The 25731-nt window shown below is 41.0% G+C and overlaps 1 protein-coding gene across 1 annotated transcript; it reads right to left on the reverse strand.

The window, feature by feature from the left end:
• Positions 1-272: 272 nt before the first annotated feature.
• Positions 273-24400, reverse strand: ACBD3 (acyl-CoA binding domain containing 3). The gene is made up of 8 exons (XM_060754172.2): positions 23964-24400; positions 11153-11294; positions 10357-10497; positions 9251-9409; positions 8135-8309; positions 7403-7592; positions 5152-5436; positions 273-2539 (listed from the first exon to the last, which is right to left on the reverse strand). The coding sequence occupies exons 1-8, from the start codon at positions 24292-24294 to the stop codon at positions 2328-2330; spliced, it is 1635 nt and encodes a 544-aa protein (XP_060610155.2). The 5' UTR covers positions 24295-24400; the 3' UTR covers positions 273-2327.
• Positions 24401-25731: the final 1331 nt, after the last annotated feature.

The following is a 25731-nucleotide window of genomic DNA, read 5'->3' on the forward strand; positions in this document are numbered from 1 at the left end:
AAAGTAATCTGAATTATGGAAAAAAATGATATCAAACACCACTAATTTGCTAAACAATGCAGATTAAATCAATTTTGCTTAATTTACAGCATGCACAGAAATATGTACAAATTTCAAAGTGGAGAAGCTCCTGAAAAAACTATTAATTCCCAAAGGCATTGACATAACAGTAGGGATAAACATTGGTTTCATAAAGCTAAACATCATGCCGATACCGTAAAATATTTTCCAACCAGAACAATGCCAGTAGAACTTAAGAAAAAGCCAAGAAGTTCCATGTCAGCATTTTTTAATTCAGATTAAATATATTATTCCAAGGAATTTTGAAAGCACACTTTTTTGAGCTAGTCAACAGTCAGAGGCAGTTTTTAGAATTTGGATATCCAAGATTTGAGAGCAAAAACTGCTGTTGTTTACAAATATATACTGCTGCCCAACACAATTTCTGTTAAATCATAATTTAATATGGACAAAAACAAACCTAAAGTATTTAGTAGAATTAATGCCTCCCTCTTAATTGCTTTAAAAGTTAAGATACAGCTCTGAAAAAGCAAGCTACTTTCTAACTTTATGGGCTTCTATACTGTGTTATGTACACATGAGAACAGAAAGTGTTATTAGAGTTGCTTGGACAGCACTAATTAGAAAAACTTGCAACACACGGCTAAAATAAAATGAGACAGGAAAAATAAACTTATTTTTTAAAGAACTCTACAAGATGTAAAAATGAAAAGTATAATATATGTACAGATATTAAACAAACGAACAAAAAAATCCCCTTCCAGAATTCCAACAGACTTATTTCTAGTAGAAACACATTTACTTGCAGCTAACTCATAGACATTCAACTGCAAACAAATAATTTGTAATGGAAGTCAGGGGAAGATTGTATCCCTCAAGCATAACATACTTAAAGCCTTTTTTGAAATACCTGAACTGCCTCCTGCTTCTTGGAATCATGGTTCCACCCAAACATGGTTATGCTTCTACAAAGAGAGAGGAAATCCATTTGTCTTCATCACTGATGAGCAAATATGCAATTTTACAGTTTTGCTTGAGACCTGGTGTGCTATTTTGGAATGCCTGTACTTCTGGTGCATATACGTAGAAAAGATTTAAGTGCATGAGAATGGGCATACGGATGCAAAGTGAATCAAACCAAGATGAGTGTCTTTCTGGCAGTGATATCCATAACGGTAGTGCAACCTGAACTCCTACAACATAATTTGGTTTAATTATGTTTAAGTTCACAAAGTGCAAACTATGGTTTACCTCCATCCTGTCTGACAAAAGTCTCCAAAGAGTACAAAAGCTAGGCAAAGATCTGGTTTTAATTTCAAGCCTACTTGTGCTTCAAAAAAAATGCACTCCAATATGAGAGCCCCATTACGTAATTGCAGAGCTTCACCCAAATGCCAAAATCAATAATGTTCTACCTCTGACATCAAAAACCTGCACAAAACTTGGTCTTAGGATTACAAGAGGATTCAAGTGAAGATAGATACCTGTCTTGTCATCCAAAATTAATTTGCTAGTTTGACTTTGGACAAGAGATTTTGTTGATGTGCATGTGTTTTGTGAGTATATATACATATACATGTATATGTAAATTACACACATTTGCCTCAGAGGAGTCCATCTCCCTCCACCAAGGGCACACGGGGATGCAAAAACTCACACAGACTTTCCCCTCTTCATCTGGCAGCATGCTGTCTGGATAGAGAATCTCCAAATGACTTTTTCAATGAGATAGACACAAGACAAGTTCATTTCTAAACTGCTTCCACTAAGGTTTCAAGTTTAATGGTGTAAAAATCTGACATTCAAATACAGTTGTAAGAAACTTGCTTTTCTACAGTGCAGACTGCATCCGACACCCTCCCCCGGAGATAAGGCCGGTGCCCTCGTATGAACAACTAACGGTTTTATTGTTTTTAAATGTTGAAAGCATATAGGCCAGGCAACACCATATGGACTGCCACCAATTAAAGAAACATCTTCCTCTTTTTATTATGTGTGTGTTAGGCATTTAAGGGGTCCGAAAGGTCAACCATATGCCACTTGTGCAACCTTTTATCTTACGATCTGGCCAACAACCATGTCACCAGAAAGGACTGGGGAAATCCTAACCCCAACAGACTGCATTAACACTGAGCTGCAGAGGAAAACCCAATTCCCAGTGCCAAATGTTAACACGGACACACACAAAACCATACAGATACATCAGGCAGGGTAACAGAGTCAAGAGGTCCAATATGCGTGACGGAAATCCCAAACAACATGACGTCTTCTGCAATACCCCAGCCTCCGACACCAGAACAAGATTTTTATCTAGTATAATAGACTCTGTAGTAAACTGTTTTTGACCTCCATAGTGAATAGGAGTTGTCAAATTTAAGAAGATAGACTCCTTTCCCTGGGTACTGATGGCTGCCAGCGTACACTTCTTCATGACAGTCCCGTCTATACACAGGCACTATTTCATCTAGTTGAGGCTTGTTGGCGTTCTTTTTGGCTTTCTCTTCACTGTTAGCATTTTCTGGAAAAAAAGAGTCAGAAATAAAATATTAAGTCACAGACAGGTTTCCTTGATTTCAGGCAAAGAGCACAACCCATTATTTGTAATCAGCACTGACTAGTCTCCCAGGAAGCATAGCAAAACATATGTAAGTACAGTAGAGTCTCGCTTATCTGACATAAGCAGGCAGGCAGAACCTCGGATAAATGAAAATGTCGGATAATATGGATTCTCCTACTGTTACCAGTCTGACGCGGCACTAGACACCTAGAATGCTAAGAATAGGACTCAAAGGGTTAAGGCAAGGCAACGCCTCAGGGCTATAATGGCCCAGCAGGAAGTGGCCGGATGCGGAAGAGGAGTGTGGAAATCACAGAGGGAAGGAGGGAGAATGCTTCCATTTGTGGTCCTGCCTATTTTCTCCTTTTTCTCCCTCCTCATCCCCCTTGCCTTGCCTTTTTTACATATTTGGAATGGAGAGTTGGGGAGTGCTCCTTTAATTGTAGGGGAAATGCTGAAGGAAAAGGGGAGTTGTGTTGGATAAGAGAAATGTCAAATAAGTGAAACTCTATTGTACTTTAATTTAACCAAAGCACAAACGTCTAAGAACTGTACCAGAGCTTTTACAGAATATAGTTATGACCAAATGTTACTGCAAATAAAGAATACACCATGGTGACCACATCGAGGTTTTGTCTGAAGAAACTCAAGTTAATCCCTTCATTCACATATTGGACAAGAGCAACAAACTTGTCACAAACTTGGCCGGAGTGAACAGAATTACTTTTGGTTTACTAGTTTACAGGTAATTTCTCCCTTTAGAAGTCTGGATTTCCTCCATAACCAGAAAATTGTAAAATGAGATGACTATGGTCTTCAGCATTCTTTCAAATAACTACTAAGAGGTAATGCAGTTGCATGGAGGACTTGTAAAAACAGTATTGGAAAAAAGTTTTTTAAATTGTGTTTTTCAACAATATCAGTGATTACTTTTTTAAACTCATGGATATCAATGGGACCACAGATCCTCAGTGACATGGAGGGGACTGACATAATTGTAACAATAAGGTATTCTTAACAGATTCTGCAAAAATAAAAGCTGTGCCTTTTGCTGCCACACCAAATGCAACTGAAAACATATCACACAATTTCCCATTAAGAAATTGTGCTGGGAAAGAGGTCTACAAGACAAATAAGTGAGTCCAAGAGCAAGAGCCTGAGGTCTCCCTAGAAGTCAAGTTGATTAAACTGAGACTGCTCTATTTTGACCATATCATAATAAGACATGGCCCATTAGAAAAGGGAATGATGCCTGGGGAGGCAGAAGGCAATAAGGAAAGAGGAAGACCATGTTACAGTGGACAGATTCAAAGAAGCCACCGCCCTGAGTCTGCAAGGCCTGAACAGGGTGACTCAGAGGACTCTTGTTCATAAAGTCACCATAGATTTTTACTTGACAGCGGTTAACAAGAAACAATGAAAGATTATGATACAACAAATTTGGTAAATTGGAGGCAATGGAATGCCATTGAAGATTGCAACTCAATTAGACCTTGCAACGAATGGCATTAATAAGCTTCTAACCTCAAACTGCAATTAGCAAAGGTTGAAAGTATCTTAGCATCCAGGAAGGTTCTTTCCTTCCACATTACAAGGAACATTTCTCCTAATCAAAGATTTAAAATTCACTATATAGAAACAATAAAATTCGTCACTGACAGTGGAAGATAAATATCTGAGCAATGGTTCTATAATGCAGCAGTTTTTTCCTTAACCATTAAACATCAAACATAAAGCAATCTACAGTCTGACTAAGCTTCATTTCTATAAGGAACCCGCGGTAGCGGAATGGGTTAAAGCCTTGTGCTGGCAGGACTGCTGACTGATAGGTCAGTGGTTCGAATTCGGGGACAGCGAACTGAGCTCCCTTTGTCAGTTCCAGCTCCCAATCCACAGACATGAGAGAAGCCTCCCACAAGCATGGTAAACATCAAACATCCCAGCGTCTCCTAGACAACATCTTTGCAGACAGTCAATTCTCTCACACCAGAAGCAACTTGCAGTTTCTCAAGTCACTCCTGACACTCCTTATCAAATTTGAAATTTCCAGGGATCATGAAAGGCACTGTGACAAGACAGACAGCATTATCATGGAACGTTGTTCAAGACAAGGCTGTATAAGACCACTGACAGCAATAGTCATAAAGAGGGTTTTCAAATTCAATTATTTCCAAACCAACTTGCATGACTCCCATTTGAAAATTCAAATGACTAGCCTGCAACATTGTACACCGTCTCCTATTTCCCAGCTGCCATATTGGAACCAACTTTCCAAACTGGACATCTGTCAGTTCCTCCTTGGCTCTTGCCCCAACCACACCATGGCATAGGCAATCTTGTCTGATTCTGGATGGGCCAGACCTGGGTAACACTCAGATGGGAGACTATCTCAGAACACTATGGATTTCCAGGCAGAAAAAATACAGAATTCTGCCTGCATTCCTGAAAAGCTGCTATTAGTCTGATGCAGCATTAGGCAGCTTCTTGTGTTCCTATGAGATATAATGGAGATTATTTGCAAGCGATAGCTTTTTCATGTCTCTAACTACTGCAATGTGTTTGTAATAAGATACCTTCATCTTCATCCTCATCCTCGCTGGATTCACTGACGTGTACACTGACTGCTGTATTAGGGGAGTCTGTCCATTCAAAATATACCCCAAAACCAATGTCATAATTGTCTGTAGCAAACTCCCAGAAGAGATAAGAGCCTTCTTCATGTGTTGGTACACGAACTGTCACTACTTCTCCTCTGCCAACTGTGATCACAGAGTCTGCATCCTGGCGAATCTTCTCCTTGAAGTCTGATATCTGCGGCCTCGTCCACATGGAGGGTGCTGCTATGACTGGAACAGATTCTAGAAAGGAAGACAGGGCAAAGAAAGTGCACAAGCTCAGCAATTTATATCTGGACATACAATCAGTCTTGGTGTACAGACTAAGAAACAAGAAGAAACCCCCAACAATGCAGAAATCTCTCTTCTAAAAACATTTACAGGTAGTCCCTGGGGTTATGAACAAATGGTTTGTTCTTAAGCTGAATTGTCATTTAAATTGGAACAGGCACATTTTTAAAGTGTAACTCCAGGTCCCATTTTTAGGAATAGGGAAGGTTAACATTTCTGTATTGCTTGTTTTGCTGTCTGTTCAGAAGATTTCGCCTCACTTTCTGTCCATATGACAGTTGGAATTTGAAAATTTTGGGTTGCCCTGGAAACTAGGATTGGTGCTAAAGCTTCAGTGAAAACACTTTTTCCCATGATAAGTTTTACAGGAGTGAATTTCCCTTCCGAAGGGTAAATTTCCTCTCGTATCATAATAATAATATAATAAATCTTTATTTATATCTCGCTTTTCTTCCTCACGGGACTCAAAGCAGCTTACAACATATTAAAATAATGTAAACAAGAATCCAAATAGATCGATAATAAGTATAAAACATCATAAAATAACAATTTAAAACAACAATAATATACATTTACATTTACTCATGGACTGCCTGTGTTGCCATTTTCAATGAGACCCACAGGAAAAAATGCTGATGCTTCAAAAATTCCCCAGGTTTTAAGTCAGATCAGGACTGGTTTAAGAGTAATAGTGTATTACCTTAAACTAGAAGCAAATGGAAAGACTACTACTTCTTTTTTCCCTCTAGAGCTTTCTTTTCTTTCTGCTTATGACAGACTTCAACCCTAAGGACATTTCACTGTAAAGCATACCATGCAACATCAAGGGGCCACTCTGCCTGATCTTCTATTACAAACTGAAAATGACTGGAAGATCACCCTAAGCTTTCTGAAAATATTATGAACATGTTTCATACTTCTCATTGTAATTTTTCAAGTGGTCATCTGTGAACTCATACAAATGGAGTTATCTGCACATGTGCAGCACATCATTTGGAAGATTCTTACGTAAACGTTTTGGCAGCTGTATCCATGGAACTGACGATATAGGCAGGAAGGGTGCTGTATATTGGTCCTGAGGGTGGACACCCACTCTTAGGGCTGCTAAATCCTCAGTTCCATGGGTGATGCTGACATATCCCACAATCTAAGGACAGGCAAGAGATAAAGAGGAGAGGATATGAAAGGTGTCTTAAGAACAGCCTTTACCGAAGGCTAAAAGATATAGGAGAAGAAACCAACTGCTGTGGCATGCCAGACCAATACCATTGATACTTATTAGATTAGGCTGTTTAAGAAGCCTGTTCTTCCCAGCTTGGTGGCAGCCAACAAGGCACCTTAAGACACAAGTCCCAATTCTGCCTGGTCTGAGGCGTAAAATCCTGGCAGTGAGGACATGAACCAACTTTGTGATCTTCATCTAAACTTGAAGTGCCTGAATTTTATTGGGATCCAACCTCACTGCCCAAGCCTCCAGCAAGGAGAAGTTAGCATTAAAATAGTCCTGGGAAAAATGCAAAGGATGTATAGGAAGACTTCATGGGGAGGCATCATTTCACTCCCTACTCTAAAAAGTTAAGCACCAGATAACTACAGATTCACATAGAAGAGAAAACAGTTTAAGGGTTTGATCTAGCAAAAAGGAATGTGCATTTAAGTAAAGTGATCAGATCTAATTTGTCAAATAGTCACTGTTGTATGTTTTTGTGTTGAATGTTTTTATATTGTGTAAATGCTATTTTAAATTGTAAGTCGCTCGGAGCACCTTGGTGGAGAGCGACTAATTAAGAAATAAAGTGAAGTGAAGTGAATTCTAGTTGTTATCCACGGCAGAAGAAACAGCCAATAAAGAGTCCAGTCAGTATCAACATGCAAGCAGTTTTCCATCATCATCTTGTTCAGGAATGTTTGCTCATACCTTTTGGTCCATTCTCTAATGCTTCTTCTACAGTATCTGTTTCCAGGTCTTTTTCTGGGCTCTCTGTGTGAGGACTAGCTTGTCCATTTACTGATGGGATTTCTCCTGTGACCGCAGAGTTGGCCTTTGACATGGAAGTAACTGAAGCTCCTGCTGTGGCTGCTGCTTCCTGCTGTTTTTGCAAAGCTGCCTACAAATAAATACAGGACATAAGGACAATGAAAGACGGGACATAAGGGACATACAGGACATAAAGACAATGAAACAGGAATTACATATGAAATAAATATTATAGGCGGGCAGCATATCAGAATCTACATAAAACCTAATGCGGTTTTATGGCTAAATGAGGATTTGAATCAGAGTCTCTAATAACCGCCACAATTTGACTTTCAGTATTTACAGCAAATATTAATATTAAATTATGTATCTCCATGGATTGGGCAAAGGAACAGAAAAGAAGCTCTGTAGGAGGTAGAAGATTTTAGAATAACACTTAGCCAAATTAGCACATACAGACATTTTAACTTATATTCTTAATTCCTTGTGAAAGGATGAAAGACAGAAAAACAGGGGATTTGTTTAACAAAAAAGAATGTTAATATAGAGACATGTTTTTACCCTTCTCTTCATGACAGACTGCAATACAGGCTTGTTCTGTTACTGATGCCTGAGCTGAAAACTGAGCATCTATCTTCCCAATAGCTGCCTTGACAACAGAGTGGGTTATACCTGTTGTTGTGCAAGCTGGACCTGATAAAGTTGTTGCATGTACTGTTGATAGTGTTGTTCCTGGAGCTGACGAATTAGGATCTGCTGTTGCTCATAGTTGCCCGGATACTGCTGGGCAGCATATTGTTGGAACTGAACAGCTGTCTGGGAGTTCAGTGCTGCCATTATCTGTTGCCTAGATGAAGAACAAATTGCCTTGATAAATTATGCTTCAGGCATCTGAGGACACCTCTGAATTACTCTGTAGGCATTTGAGACCATCAGCTGGCATCAAATATAGCAACCTAATTGCCCCTAAACCAACAAGCTTGCTATAATAATAAAGATATACAATGTGTTGTCGAAGGCTTTCATGGCTGAAATCACAGGGTTGCTGTGAGTTTTCCAGGCTGTATGGCCAAACATGAATCGAGGAACATGAAAGGCACTGCAGATTAACTCAACTAGAGAAGTCAGCCATAGCAGAGCACTTGATGAACCAACTTAGACACAGCATATTATTTGAGAACACAGAAATGCTGACCACTCTAACAACCACCATGTTAGACTACACAGAGAAGCCACTGAAATCCATAAGCATGTGGACAGTTTCAACAGAAAGGAGGAAACCATGAAAACGAACAAAATCTGGCTACCAGTATTTTTTTAAAAACTCTCTAAAATCAGGACAGTAAATAAAGAGAAACACTCTAAAAGGGGGGAGGGGATACCAGACAAGAAACAATCAGGGCTAGCTAAACAACTCTCAACAAAGGAGTCTCCCAGGCAGCAACCAGCCAGGTTTTGAAGCTGCAAGGCCATTAAATGCTTATCTAGGTGGCCAATTGCAACATTCACACTTGCCTCCAACAGACAAGAGTTCTTTCTCCCACCCTGGACATTCCACAGATATATAAACCTCCCTTGTCTAGTTTCCAATATACCTTACAATCTCTGAGGATGCCTGCCATAGATGTGGGCGAAACATCAGGAGAGAGTGTTTCTGGAACATGGCCATATAGCCCAGAAAACTCACAGCAACCCAAAGATATAAAATATCCAGCCTTTCCTTCTGAAATATAATAGTATAGGAGAAAAGTGGCTGCAGTATTTACTCATGTACAGGTGATGCCTTACTTCTGTTGTTCCATGCGGAATCTTTCTTCTTCTATTCTCCGCCTCTCCTCTTCTTCCCGTCTCAGCCTCTCTTCCTCTTCTCGCCTTCGCCTTTCTTCTTCTTTTTGCAATCGTTCTCGTTCTTCCTCTTCACGTTGTCTCCGTTCTTCCTCTTCCCTCCTGAAACAGCCACATTTATCAGAGTATTTGTTGTGCTATGATTTTTCTGTGTCCGTCCTTCATAATTGATTAGCAGTTGAGAAACAGATGATTTCTCCATCTCTCTACAGACCTGTCTCTGGATATGCTAATAATGAAGGCAATCAAATAAGAAGCAGTCATATTATTTGTGGTGGCATACTGTAACAAAAGCCTTTATAGGTCACTACTTCAAAGTATAATCAATTGTACTTTGACTGTATTTTGAGGGACTTAATCTGGGGTAAGCACAAATAGGTTTGCACTGTAAAGTAGAAGGTGATTTCGAGTAGCACAGAGAAGGTTTAAGAGATCTCTTCCAAAAGAAATACTGTACACAAAATGATTATTATTTACTTCTTTCCACCAGGGGTTAGAATCATGTGGTTCTCCAAATACTAATGGATTGCAGGTCCCAGTAGCACTAGCCAGTAGAACCGAAGACCACATGATTCCTTCACTTGCTTCATATAAAAAAAAAATTAAAATGTTAAAAAAGCTATTCCCCACAGAAGAGAGTAAGTGAAGGATGCCACCAGTGTACAAGCATAGAGTCACATTTGACAGGAAACATAAGGACACAGTTCAATTTTTAAGCAAGAATCCAAGTTCTGTGACACAGAATAAGATAATATATCAAACAGATATGCAAAAGATGAATGTTTGAATGCAAAAGTTATCCTACTTGGATAAGATTCCTGTATGAGTAAAATATGTACGTGCCACCTCAACCAATGTCCATGTTTTCCAGAAACACTAAGATTTTCAAAACAAGAAAGCATGTTTCCAAAGACAGGAAAAAATTATGGCACCACATCCAACAGATTCACATTAAAAGTCTTAAAAAGCAATTAAAAATGAAGGGACTTTAAAGACCGTCAGGACACAGTGCATTACATGCTGCCCATCTCACTTTTAGGGCTGCTCACCTTTTTTTCTCCTGTTCTTCTCTCTCTATTTTATGGGAAGTAACATATGTGGAAAAGAGCTGGCAGCACTTATTTAAGAGCTTGACAAACTCTGTCATGGCATCCTGTTTTGTCATGTTTCCAAGGGCAGCCCATTCTTTCCTATAAGGAGGAAATAAGCAAACATTTTTCTACTGAGCTAGCCATATAAAGAGAGAACGTGTTTACAAGCCTACACATTTAATGCCATTTTAGTATTTAGCTTTTGTATGTTTTTAATTGTAATGTATTTTAAGTATAAGCAGCTTCGAATCTCAACTCTGTCAGAAAATCAGGGAGGGCAAAAATAAATTATAATAGCAGCAGCAGCAGCAAGTATGGGGCTATTACAAAGGATTTCAAAACTAAAGAATCTCAATTTAAGCAAATGAAAGAGAACACAACATAAAGAGACAAATACTAACAGCATCTCACAGTGGCTGGGATTTCCATGATGAAACAACAAATTAGTAGTTTTCACATCAGTAGTATGGTGTGCTCATTCCAGACTCTAAAGGGGATATGCATGATACTGACCATACAAAGAACGTTTCAGATACTATAGGTGCATCAAAAGTGTCGATTAATGCAGTTTGACACTACTTTAACTGCCATGAGTCAATGCTATAGAATCCTGGGATTTGTAGCTTTGAGAGGCATCAGCACTCTTTGGAAGAGAAGGCTAAAGACCTTGTAAAACTAATTGTACCATGATTACATGGGATGAAATAGTCTATATGATCAACAGTTCCAAAATAAAAAAGAAGATTCATTTTACCTTCTATCATTTCCCAGCACATCGAAGAATCCAACTTCAGGGCAAGTGTCTGGATTGTATGGTCCCAGCAGAACCTGTTTATGCAATGCTACAAGTCGGAGTTTCTCTTCGTATGTTGGATGAAATGCTTTGCCATCTTTTTCTGAAGAAGATAAATGATGACATTGTTAAAACATATAATTGAAACCACCGAGCCAGTATGCACCTCTTGTCACCATTTCATAGACAAATGAGTTATGGAAAAACATCTCTTTATTTATCATCAGAAATATTTTCTGAACAGTAGTGACTAATTGTCATGAATAGGAATACAAGGCTAAATCAGTTGACAAAGTCTCTGACAATAAAGTTCCCTTTTCTTTTTTATGAAGTTTCTTTACACCCACCTAACTCCTGTTTTCTTCCTCATCCACTATCCAGCTAGAAGGTTTCTAGAGTACATTTAGCCATCCATACCCACAGATTTTTAGTTATCCACAGCTTGAAAATATTTTGTAATATATTTTGAAAATATTTTGTAAAAATCCAAGAAGTAAAACTTAAATTTGCCGTTTTATATATGTGACACCATTTTACCATGGGGCACCCACAGAGGTCCTGGAACCAAACTCCAATGGATACCAATTATTATTATTATTATTATTATTATTATTATTATTATTAACTTTATTTGTACCCCGCTAGCATCTCCCGAAGGACTCGATGCGGCTTACACAGGCCGAAGCCTCAGAACACAGTACAGTAGAACATAACACAACAATAAACAAAGCAAATCAAAATAATTAAGCAAAATAACAGCAACAATGACAATACATCAAGACACTTTAAAACTGGGCCGGCCGGCGCAATGGGGTACAGGGTTAAAAGTGCTGAAATGGCAGGAGGAACGTAGGATTATATAGTGCGGTGTGCAGTAATATTGATTGTACTAAAGTGCTTCTAGGACTTGGGATGGGGGATTCCTAATCTGAGAAGGCACATCGGAACAGCCAAGTTTTTAGGTTCCTTCTGAAAACTGCTAAAGTAGGGGCCTGTCGAAGATCTTTTGGAAGGGCATTCCAGAGTCGGGGGGCCGCCACAGAGAAGGCCCTGTCCCGTGTCCCCACCAAGCGCGCTTGCGACGTGGGTGGGATCACGAGCAGGGCCTCCCCAGATGACCGGAGCGAGCGTGTGGGTTCGTAGATGGAGATGCGGTCATGCAGGTAGGGTGGTCCCAAACCGTTCAGGGCTTTGTAGGTGAGCACCTGCACCTTGAATTGGGCTCGGAAAATAAATGGCAGCCAGTGGAGCTCCTTAAACAGAGGGGTAGACCTCTCTTGATAATGAGCCCTGGTTAGCATCCTGGCTGCCGCCCGCTGGACCAATTGAAGTTTCCGAGCCGTCTTCAAGGGCAGCCCCACGTAGAGCGCATTGCAGTAATCCATTCTAGAGGTGACCAAAGCATGGACCACCCCGGTCCATACCAAGGACCCACTGAACTGGGAACAAAATGCAGAATGGAGGTAAAAACATGTATTTTCTGTTTTAGGTTGCAGCAACTATCCTCCAGTAAACCATGCAGGAAAGCTTAAGATGAAAAAAATGAGTGATCACAACAGACTTTGGTCACTTCTACACTGCCATATAAAATCCAGACTATCTGCTTTGAACTGGATTATATGGCAGTGTAGACTCATATCATCCAGTTCAAAGCAGATGATGTAGCTTTTCTGTTTTGAAAAGTGTGGAAGGGGCCTGTGTAAAACTAAGCATGAGTGAACAGCAAAACAGAGAAAAAAGAGGAAACCAGATAAGCCCGATTCCCCAGCCACCAGCAGCCTGTTAAAGTTTTCCAAGATTGGATACCAAAATGGAAATCATACAAAAAGGGGAAGGTGTTTTAACAAAAGCCATGCCTTGGTACATATTAAAAGAGGGCTTTAAGTAAAGTAGTTTCTAAAAGGTTCAAATGCTTTCATTTACTTATGCACACTTTTCTTGATCTGGCTGCTTCATTCCACGTGGGCATATTTTTAGTTCTGAATAAAACGTTGGCAGAAAAATGTTGAATTGCTCTTCTTCATTTATGATAAAAGTGCCTATTCCTTTTTCCCCATGTTGCTTCAGCCCCTGGTACCAAATTCTGTGTGAGTGAAGGAATGCTCAGAAACACATCCACTTTGTTAGCTGAGCTATACTTGGATAGACTTATTTTCTTCCTCAGAGAGAGGAGCCTGAGGTCCTTCAAATGGAACTGCACTCTTTAACTGTCACCTGTTTCAGCCAATGGAGACCATGCATGACAAAAATTCAATTTAAACATCTGGAAGATCACAAGTACTCCATCCCTGATACAGCATTCTGTCTTATACATAAATAGAAGAGACTAGGAGTCCAATCTTTGGCAAACTTATTTTTGAATGACACTGAGCTCACCGAGGTCTATTTCCAAATAAACACACAGAAAATGCCGATGGACATTTTTATTGCTACACCTACTTCGTTCACCAAAGTGTTCAAGAATCACCAAAGATTTCAGTACACAGAATATCTGCCCTGACCGTATGCCAATCATGATAAAGTAAAATCAAGTTTAGGGAGACAAAAATAATTAAACTATGGTTTGAGTGTAGAAAAAGAACAGAGAGACATGGTTCTACTTTGCTATGAAACAGTTAGGTATCTGCTAGCTGATCACGATCTCTCAGCTTCACTCAGGGGGTGCTTCTACATTGTAGAATTAATGCAGTTTGTTGGCAATGCTATGGAATCTTTTCACTTTGGTGAAAAATCAGCACTCTTTTGCAAAGAAGCCTAAAGAACTTTTAAAACTACATTTCCCATGATCCAATAGAATTCACCCAAGACAATTAAAATGGTGTCACATTACTTCTACAGTGCATTATGCTGACAATGCAAAGGTATCCAGAAATAAAAATAAAAATGAGGATGCAGGGAGATAAAGTGTGCCACTATGAGTTACCTGGAGAAAGGTTAGAATGAAAATATAATAGAGTGGATAGAAGCAGACAAAAGTAATATGATAAAAATATAATGTGAGAGAAAGAAGATAACAAAAAAGATCCCTTTTGTAATGGCAAAGCTAAAAGTGCACAGAGAGCTTTCTAGAGCAGTGCCAGTTTTTATTTGTTTGTTCTATATACAGACATCTGCCTACCTTTTTATGATTTCCAGTACATTAAGCCTATTTTTGATTCTTCTGCTAGGATACATGTTTGCGCAGACATTATTTATTCATATTTTTTTACATACAGATCGTAGAAAGCGATTTAAATAAGAAAATAACCAAAAATGTTACTGAAGCAAATAAATGGCTTTTGCTTTCAATTATTAAACAGCTTCTTAATGAATTATTCACATATATGACTGAAACATGAGCTCTAAACCGGCAGCATTGGAAAGGACTGAAAGAGTTTTATTAAAAGCTGCCCAGAAAGTAAATAATGATAAATTTCATATTTCATAATTTTTATTTAGCATTTCTGATAAGTAACAGAAGAGAGATGACACCCATTAAAATTTCCATGCTCCATGATTATTAGTCCAGTCCAAAAAGGCTTCATCCTAAATATCAGAAGCAAACTTAACTACAGAAGAAAAACTTATTTGCAATTCAAGTACTGACATTTTAAAGTCTGCTCCAGGGAAGCTATGATGCAGCTGCTGATCCAGTAAACATGATAGAAAAGTACTGGTTTGGATGAGTTTATTAATGACACTTGTAGCACATTCACAGAAGTCTGAAATTATACACAGGTCAGTGTTTATAGCAATAGATTGCAAAACAAGTCCAAAAATAATGCTCCAATTTTCTCTTATTGAAAAAAATTAGCACCAGGAATTTTGTTTTATATTATAACAGTGAAATCATATGGATGCTTTAAAGTACTAATAATTTTAAGATGTTGGAAATAGCAGAGGGTCTTTTTCATATTTCGAGCTGGGAAGAAGTTGTAGAGGCTGTACTATTCAAGTTGTTTCAGATTTATAGCAACTCTAAAGTGAAACTATGATTGGGTTTTCTTGGCAAGACTTGTTTGCATGGAGGAGTTGGCACTATCGTCCTCTGAGGCTGAGAGTGTATGACCTACCCAAGGGGTTTCCATGACTAAGGAATTGTGGGAGTTGAAACCCAAAGCACTTGGAGGGCCGAAGTTTGCCCATGCCTGCTCTAGAGCCTATAGCATCTAGAATTCACTGATGGTCTCCTATATAACCAGGGTTGACCATGTTTAGATTCTAAGATAAGATGAGATCTGGTGCATTTGGGGTATTTAGGCTGCTGCAGATCTATACATCTATGTGTATTTTGTTTAACTAGAGAAAGACAGTATGGAAAGTTTTTCCCTGTTTCAACAAAGCCTTCAAACTGTTCCTTTAACTTGGCTCATACTTGAAGTGTACTAGCTAATAGGAGAGTAAAATGAGATTTTGAATGACCACATTACGTCAAATGTAGGATCAAGAGAAAACTAAGGAGATTTCATCCGAACATTAGGAAGAACTTCCTGACTGTGAGAGCTGTTCAGCAGTGGAACCCTTGGCCCCGGAGTGTGGCGGAGGCTCCTTCTTTGGAGGCTTTTAAACAGAGGCTGGATGGCCATCTGTTGGGGGTGCTCTGAATGCAATTGTCCTGCTTCTTGGCAGGGGTTGGACTGGATGGCCCATGAGGTCTCTTCCAACTCTATGATTCCATGACTCTCTTCTTTGATGGCCCCTTGGGCATGCTAAGTGATCAAAGCTTTTTTTTTAATGTGACCTATATGACCATCTTCAGAATTTACACATTTGAAAACCTCAGGCTGAAATTTTGCCTCTTTGCAAAAGGTCAGAGCATTCAAGTCTGCTTTCAACCAAAAAGATGCCCAAAGGAGGAGAAACAACAAGATGGAATCAATGACAAAAGGAAGCCGTTCACTAAGAGCCATGAGACTCAGACACTTGAGGGCTTGCTTCTGAGATGAATAAGAGGGTTGGCAAACAGTATTTTTCTGTGACTTCAGGAGAGGAGGCATCCATGTTGCAATTTGCTATACCATGCTTGAATTCAATTAATGTGAAGGGGGTCCCCACAAAGTGTCATTCATGAAGTTCATGAAAAAAGGAAGGAAGTCAAGGGAGGGAGGAAGGAAAGAAAGAAGCAAGTAAACCATCTCAAATCTTGGGAGCTCATTCGACCCAGCACAACATTTCAGTTAGTATTGGGACTAAACTAGGTCATGCTAAATTAGTAGATGGCCCAGAGGAATTGGGAGGGAGGATGGCAGCATCCCTAGTAATGTAGATCCTTTTAGTGTAGTCAATACAGACTACGTATGTGCTTAATGTGTGTGTATGTGTGCTTAGCCAGAAAAATCCTAGGGCACCAATAACTGAGTGTAAATCTGATTTCTGCTCAAACTAAAAATGCAATGACTGTTGAGACAGTGTACCAAACTATAAAACAGAAGGTAAGTAAATGTTGCACAGACACCAACTTGTACTGATTAACATGTTAAAGAATAGTGAAGATTTTCTAAGAGGTTTAGGAGCAGACACCTCTCAGTTTTAAATTATGGGGTGGAATCCAACTAGTTTCCTCCATGACAGTTTCTGCTAACAGAACATAAGAGGAACACTATTTACAACTATTAACCCTTACCTTGGCAGCTTCTTAACTAAGATTTTGAGATAGCTACACAAAGCAGATATAGGGCTATATGAGTAAGATAAAACCAAAGAAAACTGCTTCCCAGTCTACTTAAAAGCACTTGTCAGAATAGTGTAACTAGTAGGATCATTCCCATTCATAACTGTATGCAATAATGGCAGAATATGGGCTGCTGAAATAACTTCATTCCAGAAATGTATGAACTTCTATAGCAATCAACCAATTACTAATACTTCTAATATACAAAGTAGTTTAGGGGAGACTGACGTTTTCAAGGGAGCAGCCTGTAAGATGATGAAACATTTTATTCTAAATGCCACCATCCTGTGAATTTAATAACTTCAAAAAAATTACAACAAATGGTAGTTATTTGACTTCACCAAGCTACACAATGTGTACAGTTGTTCCTCCACATTTGCAGTTTTGACTTTGGCAGATTTGATGAATATGTTCTAAGAATCCCTAAGCCCTCTGGTGTGATTGAGTGGTCAGCTTCCTTCGGTCATGCTGGAGGATCTAGGAATTTTTAGAGAGAACACCTCTCTGGGAATTTCTAGGTTCTCCAATATGCTGCTATGATTAGCTTCCAGAAAAAGTCAACCACAGAGTCATGCTGGAAGACCTAGAAATTCCTAAAGAAGTGTTCACCCAGGTAAGCAAATAGCAATTTCTTTATTCATTGTTTTCCACTTCCACAGAGATCCTATGCCCCCAACTCTAGTGAATGTAGAGGCCTGGCAGTAGTTAGTGATGTCAAAATTATGAACACTAAGGAAGAGACTTGTTAACCCCTTGTGTCGTGATCTGGTCATCAGCAAAATACACAAAGTCCAGATTAAATAAATATAACATTTTACAGATATACGCAAGAAGTAAAACACACATCATTTTGGAAAGGACTACCTTAAATACATGTGTTTGATAAGCACTACTAATCTCTGTGGAGTTTACTTCCAAGTCAAGATGAATGGTTTAAGTGCATTGAAGATCAACACTATGTAGCAAGGCAGAATAGAGAACACGACATGGAAAATTCATGTCCAAAGTCCGGCTTGGGGGAGGGGGGTGTTGTCAATTGTGGCCCCTATTCAAATTTTCACCGGCCCTCTCTCTCCAGGCCTCCCTCCCTTGCTTCCTTCCTTCCTTGACTTCCTTCCTCCCTTCCTTCTTGGGGATCAAGGACCCAGAAGAGGCTGGTGCCTTGGGAGGAGAGAAAGGGAGACAGCGGCCTCATGCATCCCTTCACCCCAATTAAGTGTCACGTTCTCCTCGGGTGGCCTCAGCCTCGGGCATCCCATTCCAATGGGATGCGGAAAAAAATGACTCTCTTTCTCTCTCCCTGCAACTTTTTAAAATTTCTTTGCAAAGGAAAGCTCCCTGCTTGCCCCGGGTGCTTGCTGCTGCTACCACCATTGTTTCTGTTGCTGCTGCATGACTGGGAAAGGTGAGCACCTGCCTGGTTTTCCTCCCTTCTCCGCCCTGACTTTGTCTCCACATTTTCCAAAAAGGCTGCCCTTCACTGCAGCTCATCCCTTGGAAAGGAAAGAGGAGAGTCAGCCAATCAAAGCCCTCCTGACTGACGGCCATGTCACCTCTGCTGACAAATTTCTAGAGAAGGAGACTACACCAGACACTGGCGCAGCATATGCCACTGTCTGAAACAACTTGAAGGCACACAACAACAAGAATTTTTATTCATTTGACTCTCATCAGCCAAAAATAGGCCCACACTTCCTATTGAACAACTGATACGTTTACATTGGTTAAAACTATTTTTCTTTTGGGTTGTTGTAGGTTTTTTCAGGCTATATGGCCATGTTCTAGAGGCATTCTCTCCTGACGTTTCGCCTGCATCTATGGCAAGCATCCTCAGAAGTTGTGAGGTCTGTTGGAACTAGGAAAATTGGGTTTATATATTTGTTTTTCTTTTCATATATTGTTTTGTTCTCTAATGCAGTTTTTTTTGCATGACAAATAAGACATATACATTGTGTATAGGAATGCATTCATTTTTTTCCAAACTATCATCTGATCTTCCAACAGGCTGAGGGACTGTGAACTGGCCCTCAGTTTTAAAAGTTTGGACACACCTGCTCTAGCGCGTAATATTTCCAAATATCAGGCCACTTCAGAAAGAGACCAGCTGATCTTTCTTTTGTAGCTCTCTTTGAAAAATAATACACACTAACCACTCTATAAAAGACGTGGCACTTCATCCTACTAGAAAAGGCCATTCTTGGTTTATTTTTTAGAAGACAAAGATGCACTTTATTAACAATATCAATATCTATTGTGAAGTGAATAAACCACAAGTATCACTAAAAAGCCACAATAACATGAAGAAACATCTGTAATATCCCGTGTAAGTGGCTGTAGTGCTAAAAATATGCAATAATCAGAAATGGGTCTACAGCAACAATGTACTATTCGATATTTTGTACTCTGGTGTTTTACTTGATCTTTAATTGGCACATAACTTGAGTTCATCTTGTTTGAAACACGCAATACCAAAGTTCTTAAAACAAAACAAAGTGTGAGATGTGCTGGGTATTTTGCTAGCCTCTTTTCCTGTCCATCCATTACACTAACAAGCTCTATGTGAAGTAAGTGACTCTGTTTGGTTTTATTTCATTCACGGCCTACTAGGATGGAGCAAGTGGCAGACTCTTTTTGTGAAAATATCAAGTGGCTCATTGGTATAATAAATGCAGTTTAAGCTCATGGCAGTACTAATATCTGTAAAAAGGTCACTATATTTACCACACACACAATTGGTTGAAACCAGGGAAGAATCTAGACAAGCAATCAACAAGAAGTAATTCTATACTTATTTATATATCCCCCCCTCCCAATTTTACATAAAAGCATGTGTGAATGTCCTGGATAAACTGATGTGTCAAGATCATATAGAGTCAGCTTCCCTTATGGCACAGTTTCCGAGCAAACAACTGTTTACATTAAAAGGGCAGGTCTGCAAATGAGTTCCATGAAGACCTATGCCTGCCACCTTTTTGCAAAGCTGAATCACATCTTTCACCTGTAACTTTTTTTTGTTTCTAGGCAACACTCTGCACATGAAGCCTGGTTTCAAAAGACTGTCTGCAAAGAAACTAGAGGTGCACCTCTAGTTCACCTGAGCCACATTTCCTGTCCAGACACATATATTAACCTTCTCAGTACCATTTCTGCAGATTACACATCTCACTACCTTGCAAGCAGAAACATTTCCACATTATTATTATTATTATTATTATTATTATTATTATTATTATATTCTGTTCCCTTCTCCCCTAGAGGACTAAGGGTGACTTCCAAAAATAAAATGAAATGTCAAACATTCAATGCCATGTGCAAATAACAGAATAAACAAACAGAACAAAAAGTTAAAATTAAAAAAATTAATTTTTTAATTTAAAAAATTTAAAATCACCAAACCAAACAACCTTAGCCAAACACATAATCAACCAGGCCTCCTAACTAACACATTCAGCAGTTAAAATCTGTATACAATATAAAGTATCAAAATATAAAAATGTGGCTCTCCTATAAGTTTTTAAGATAATTCTTGATAGCATTGTCAGTCAGGTGGAACCAGTGATAGGCTAATCATCTTCCTCTCCGCAGGCCAGTGTGCAAAAATAGGTTTTTAGATGTTTCTTAAAGGAGAGGAGTGAAGAGGCTCTTCTAATTTCCGTAGAGAGGGAGTCTCAAAGGGAAGGGACCCTCTTCCTTTTCCTCATCTCAAAACTGTACACAGAGGTAGCACATAACTATCACAGAAAGGAAGGGAAATAATAACATGGGAGCAGAATTGTGAGCTTTCTTTCTCTTTCTTTCTTGCATGAATGTTTCTAGATATAAGCCTATTTTCAACCATAATAGAGCTGTGGGTGGCAGAAAAGGCTTCAGTCTGAATTATGTGACATTTAGGGACACAAGGGAGCAGGGAGAGGTAATCTCTCAGATTTCTACCCCATCCTTTTGGCCCTTCCACACACTTGAATAAAATCCAACAGTATCTGCTTTGAACTGGATTATATTTATTTTCTGTATTTATACCCCACCCTTCTCACTCTTTAGGGGACTCAGAGCGAATATAGACAGCAATTTGATGCCAATGTGAATACACATAAATAAAATAAAACATATACATTAAAACCATTGCTTAAAACATATCAAACATTAAAATGACATATTTAAAATAATGCAGTCCAATACCATAATCAGAGGCCATTCAAATTGTTACTGACGGAAAGCTTGGTCCCACTTTAGCTTTTTCCTGAAGGTTAGGAGGGAGGGGTTGATCTGATTTCACTCAGGAGGGAGTTCCATAGCTGAGGAAGCCCCATCAAGTGCACCTGCGAAGGAGGCGAGACCAAGAGCAGGGCCTCCCCTGATGATCTTAACCTCCTATCTGGCTCATGGAGAAGATATGTTCGGACAGGCAAACTGGGCTGGAACCGTTTGGCCTTTATAGGCTAAAGTCAGCACTTTGAATTGTGCCTGGTTGCAGACTGGCAGAAAGTGGAGCTGAAATAGGAGGGAGGGTTGTGTGCTCCAGTGAGGAATCTGGCTGTCACCCGTTGAACCACTTGACGCTACCAAACAGTCTTTAAAAGCAACCCCACAGTCTTTAAAGGCAGTAATCTATTCGTGAGGTAACAAGAGCGTGGACCATCATGGCCAAGTCTGGCTTCCCAAAGCAACTGGTACACAAGTTTCAATTGTGTAAAAGCTCCCCTGGCCACTGCTGAAACCTGGGGTTCCAGGCTCAATTATGGCAGCATGGACTCAAGATAACCCAGTTCAATGCAGATATTGTGGGATTTTCTGTCTTGATATTCTGTGTGGAAGGGCCTTTTGTGTGTATGTGCCTTCAAGGTGCCTGATAATTATAGTACCTCCATGAAATGCATGGGGTTTTCTACGCATCCAGATTACCTGTCCGAACATATCTCCTGTTACAAACCATCATGAAGCTTAAGATCGTCAGGAGAGGCCCTGCTCTCAATCCCACCACTTTTGTAAACGCGGTTGGTGCGGACGAGAGACAGGGCCTTCTAGGCAGTGGCCCCTCGTCTGTGGAACTCTCTCCCTAAGGAGATCAGATTGGCCACCTCCCTCCTGTCCTTTAGAAGACAACTGAAGACTTAGCTCTGGGACCAGGCGTTCGATTAGTGGACAGCGGCAATTGGAAAGAAAACCTAAGATATTTGCAACTTTGGATTTACCTGACTTAGATTTGGTTTTAATTGGCATGTTTAATTTATCATATAATGTGTTTTTAATGATTTTTAATGTTTTAAAAGTAATTTTTCGATTGTTTATATATTGATAGCATCATATGATGCTTGTATGAGGCTGCCCTGAGTCTCTCTTCGGGGGGAGAAGGGCGGGGTATAAATGCATGAAATAAATAAATAATAATAAATTTTGTGAGTGCTTCTAAGCCAGTGTTTCTCAACCTGGGGCTCGGGACCCTTGGGGGGGGGGGGGGCGCGAGGGGGTGCCAGAGGGGTCGCCAAAGACCATCAGAAAACATAGTATTTTCTGTTGGTCATGGGGATTCTGTGTGGAAAGTTTGGTCCAATTCTATCGTTGGTGGGGTTCAGAATACTATTTCATTGTGGGTGAACTATAAATCCCAACAATTACAACTCCCAAATGGCAAGGTCTATTTTCTCCAAACTTTAGTAGTGTTCACATTTGGGCATATTGAGTATTTGTGCCAAGTTTGATCCAGATCTGGTTTGTTGTAGGTTTCTCTTTAGGAGAAAATGCCTCCAGAACATGGCCATATAGCCCGGAAAAACCTACAACAACCCAGTGATTCCGGTCATGAAAGCCTTCGACAATACATTGATCCAGATCCATCATTGCTTGGATCCACAGTGTTCTCTGGATGTAGGTGAACTACAACTCCAAAAACTCAAGGACAACGTCCACCAGACCTTCTCAGTGTTTTCTCTTGGTCATGGGAATTCTGTGTGCCAAGTTTGATTCAATTTCATCATTGGTGGAGTTCAGAAGGCTCTCTGATTTTAGGTGAACTATAAATCCCAGCAACTCCCGCATTACCAAATGTCAAAATCAATCACCCCCAACCCTACCAGTATTCTAATTTGGGCATATTGGGTATTTGTGCCAAATTTGGTACAGTGACTGAATATACACCCTGCATATCATAGAATCATAGAATCAAAGAGTTGGAAGAGACCTCATGGGCCATCCAGTCCAACCCCCTGCCAAGAAGCAGGAATATTGCATTCAAATCACCCCTGACAGATGGCCATCCAGCCTCTGTTTAAAAGCTTCCAAAGAAGGAGCCTCCACCACACTCCGGGGCAGAGAGTTCCACTGCTGAACGGCTCTCACAGTCAGGAAGTTCTTCCTCATGTTCAGATGGAATCTCCTCTCTTGTAGTTTGAAGCCATTGTTCCGCGTCCTAGTCTCCAGGGAAGCAGAAAACAAGCTTGCTCCCTCCTCCCTGTGGCTTCCTCTCACATATTTATACATGGCTATCATATCCCCTCTCAGCCTTCTCTTCTTCAGGCTAAACATGCCCAGCTCCTTTAGCCGCTCCTCATAGGGCTTGTTCTCCAGACCATAGGGCTTGTTCTCCAGATCAGATATTTACATTACGGTTCATAACGGTAGCAAAACGACAGTTATGAAGTAGCAACGAAAATAACGTTATGGTTGGGGGTCACCACAACATGAGGACCTGTACTAAGGGGTCGCGGCATTAGGAAGGTTGAGAACCACTGTTCTAAGCTGTAGAAATAGCGCTGCTTGACAATGACATCAATGACATTCAATGGCTCAATGATTTGGAATGATGGGAGCGGTAAAATTGCAAACTCTCCAGGCTTCTCTGCCAAATGTTGGTTTTGCCAGTCTCATGAGGACCTATGGCAGGCATGGGCCAACTTGGGCCCTCCAGGTGTTTTGGGCTTCAACTCCCACCATTCCTAACAGCCTCAGGCCCTTTCCTTTCCCCCCTCAGCCGCTTAAGCGGCTGAGGGGGGAAAGGAAGGGGCCTGAGGCTGTTAGGAATGGTGGGAGTTGAAGCCCAAAACACCTGGAGGGCCCAAGTTGGCCCATGCCTGCCTAAGGCGCCTTCCTTCCTTCCTTCCTTCCTTCCTTGTGGGAAGGGCTCACCTTTGAAGAAGCGCAGCGCCAGGCCGTAGAGCTCCTCCAGGCCGAAGCCCCAGCACCGCTCCAGGCTCCGCGCCCCGCGGTCTCCGCACTCCTCCTCCTCCTCGTCCTCTTCCTCCTCCTCGCAGGCCTCCCGCTCCGGCTCTTCCTCGGCTGGAGCCTCCTCCTCCCCCTGCTCCTCGACCTCCTCCCCGTCGCCCGCCACCAGAGCCGGCAGCGGCCTCCTGGGCTGGGCCTGGGCCCCGCGGGGAGCCTCCTCCGAGTCCGGGCTGAGCGTGAGGCCGTCTATAGAAACCTCCAGCCGCTCCGAGCTCAGCGCCGCCGCGGCCGCCATCGCCTGCCTCGCCCCCCTCAGAGTGCTAGCGCTGCTCCTCAGCTAGGCGGCCACGTCTCGACTTCCGCCTCACTCACTCACTCGCTCGCCGTGACCCGGATCTTCCGGCGATGCAAGGACCCGGATGTAAGACTTGGCAGGAAGGGGGCGGGGCCTCCCCAGTGGAAGCCCCGCCTCCTAGCTCACCTGCAAAGCCTGACAGCCCAGGCCTGTGCTTTCTGGAACTGTCCTCCATTGCTTTCTTTGACTGCCATGGCTCGTTGTTATGGGATCCTGGGAGTTGTAGAGTGTTAAGGAATCACCACTCTTTTGCAGAGAAGGCGAAAGAACTTGTAAACCTAAAGATCTCAGGATTTTATGGCCCTTAAAGGGGTTCCTTGGTTAAGCCACACCTGGAATATTGTGTCCAATTCTGGGCACCACAATTGAAGAGAGATATGGACAAGCTGGAATGGGTCCACAGGAGGGCGACTAAAATGATCAAGGGTCTGGAGAACAAGCCCTATGAGGAGCGGCTTAAAGAGCCGGGCATGTTTAGCCTGAAGAAGAGAAGGCTGAGAGGAGACCTGATAGCTATGTATAAATACGTGAGAGGAAGTCATAGGGAGGAGGGAGCAGGCTTGTTTTCTGCTTCCCTGGAGACTAGGATGCGGAACAATGGCTTCAAACTACAAGAGAGGAGATTCCATCTAAACATTAGGAAGAACTCCCTAACTGTGAAAGCCGTTCAGTAGTGGAACTCTCTGCCCCGGAGTGTGGTGGAGGCTCCTTCTTTGGAAGCTTTTAAACAGAGGCTGGATGGCCATCTGTCTGGGGTGCTTTGAATGCAATATTCCTGCTTCTTGGCAGGGGGTTGGACTGGATGGCCCATGAGGTCTCTTCCAACTCTATGATTCTAAACATGCATTCATTCTACAGTGTGTAGATCAGTGGTTCACAAGCTTTTTTGACCAGGGAGCACTTTGATCAGGGACCACTCTTCAACATTTATTTATTTATAAATATGTGAGAAGAAGCCACAGGGAGGAGGGAGCAAGCTTGTTTTCTGCTTCCCTGGAGACTAGGATGCGAAACAATGGCTTCAAACTACAAGAGAGGACATTTCATCTGAACATGAGGAAGAACTTCCTGACTGTGAGAGCCGTTCAGCAGTGGAACTCTCTGCCCCGGAGTGTGGTGGAGGCTCCTTCTTTGGAAGCTTTTAAACAGAGGCTGGATGGCCATCTGTCAGGAGTGATTTGAATGCAATATTCCTGTTTCTTGGCAGGGGGTTGGACTGGATGACCCATTAGGTCTCTTCCAACTCTTTGATTCTATGATTTATTTATAATTCAAATTTATATGCTGCCACTCCCCTGGGGCGTGGAGCGGCTTACAAGAACCGGCTAAAACCTAACACAATTTAAAAACAATTTAAAAACAACAATATCAGAGATC

This window comes from Anolis sagrei, chromosome 1 (assembly GCF_037176765.1).
Source record: "Anolis sagrei isolate rAnoSag1 chromosome 1, rAnoSag1.mat, whole genome shotgun sequence".
Classification (NCBI taxonomy): Eukaryota; Metazoa; Chordata; class Lepidosauria; order Squamata; family Dactyloidae; genus Anolis; species Anolis sagrei.

Coding starts and splice junctions, on each gene's coding strand:
- ACBD3 (XM_060754172.2), bottom strand. CDS start 24,294: ATGGCGGCCGCGGCGGCGCTGAGCTCGGAGCGGCTGGAGGTTTCTATA. Junction 11,295..23,963: donor GGCGCTGCGCTTCTTCAAAG/GTGAGCCCTTCC, acceptor TATCTTCTTCAG/AAAAAGATGGCAAAGCATTT. Junction 2,540..5,151: donor GGATGAGGATGAAGATGAAG/GTATCTTATTAC, acceptor CTTTTTTTCCAG/AAAATGCTAACAGTGAAGAG.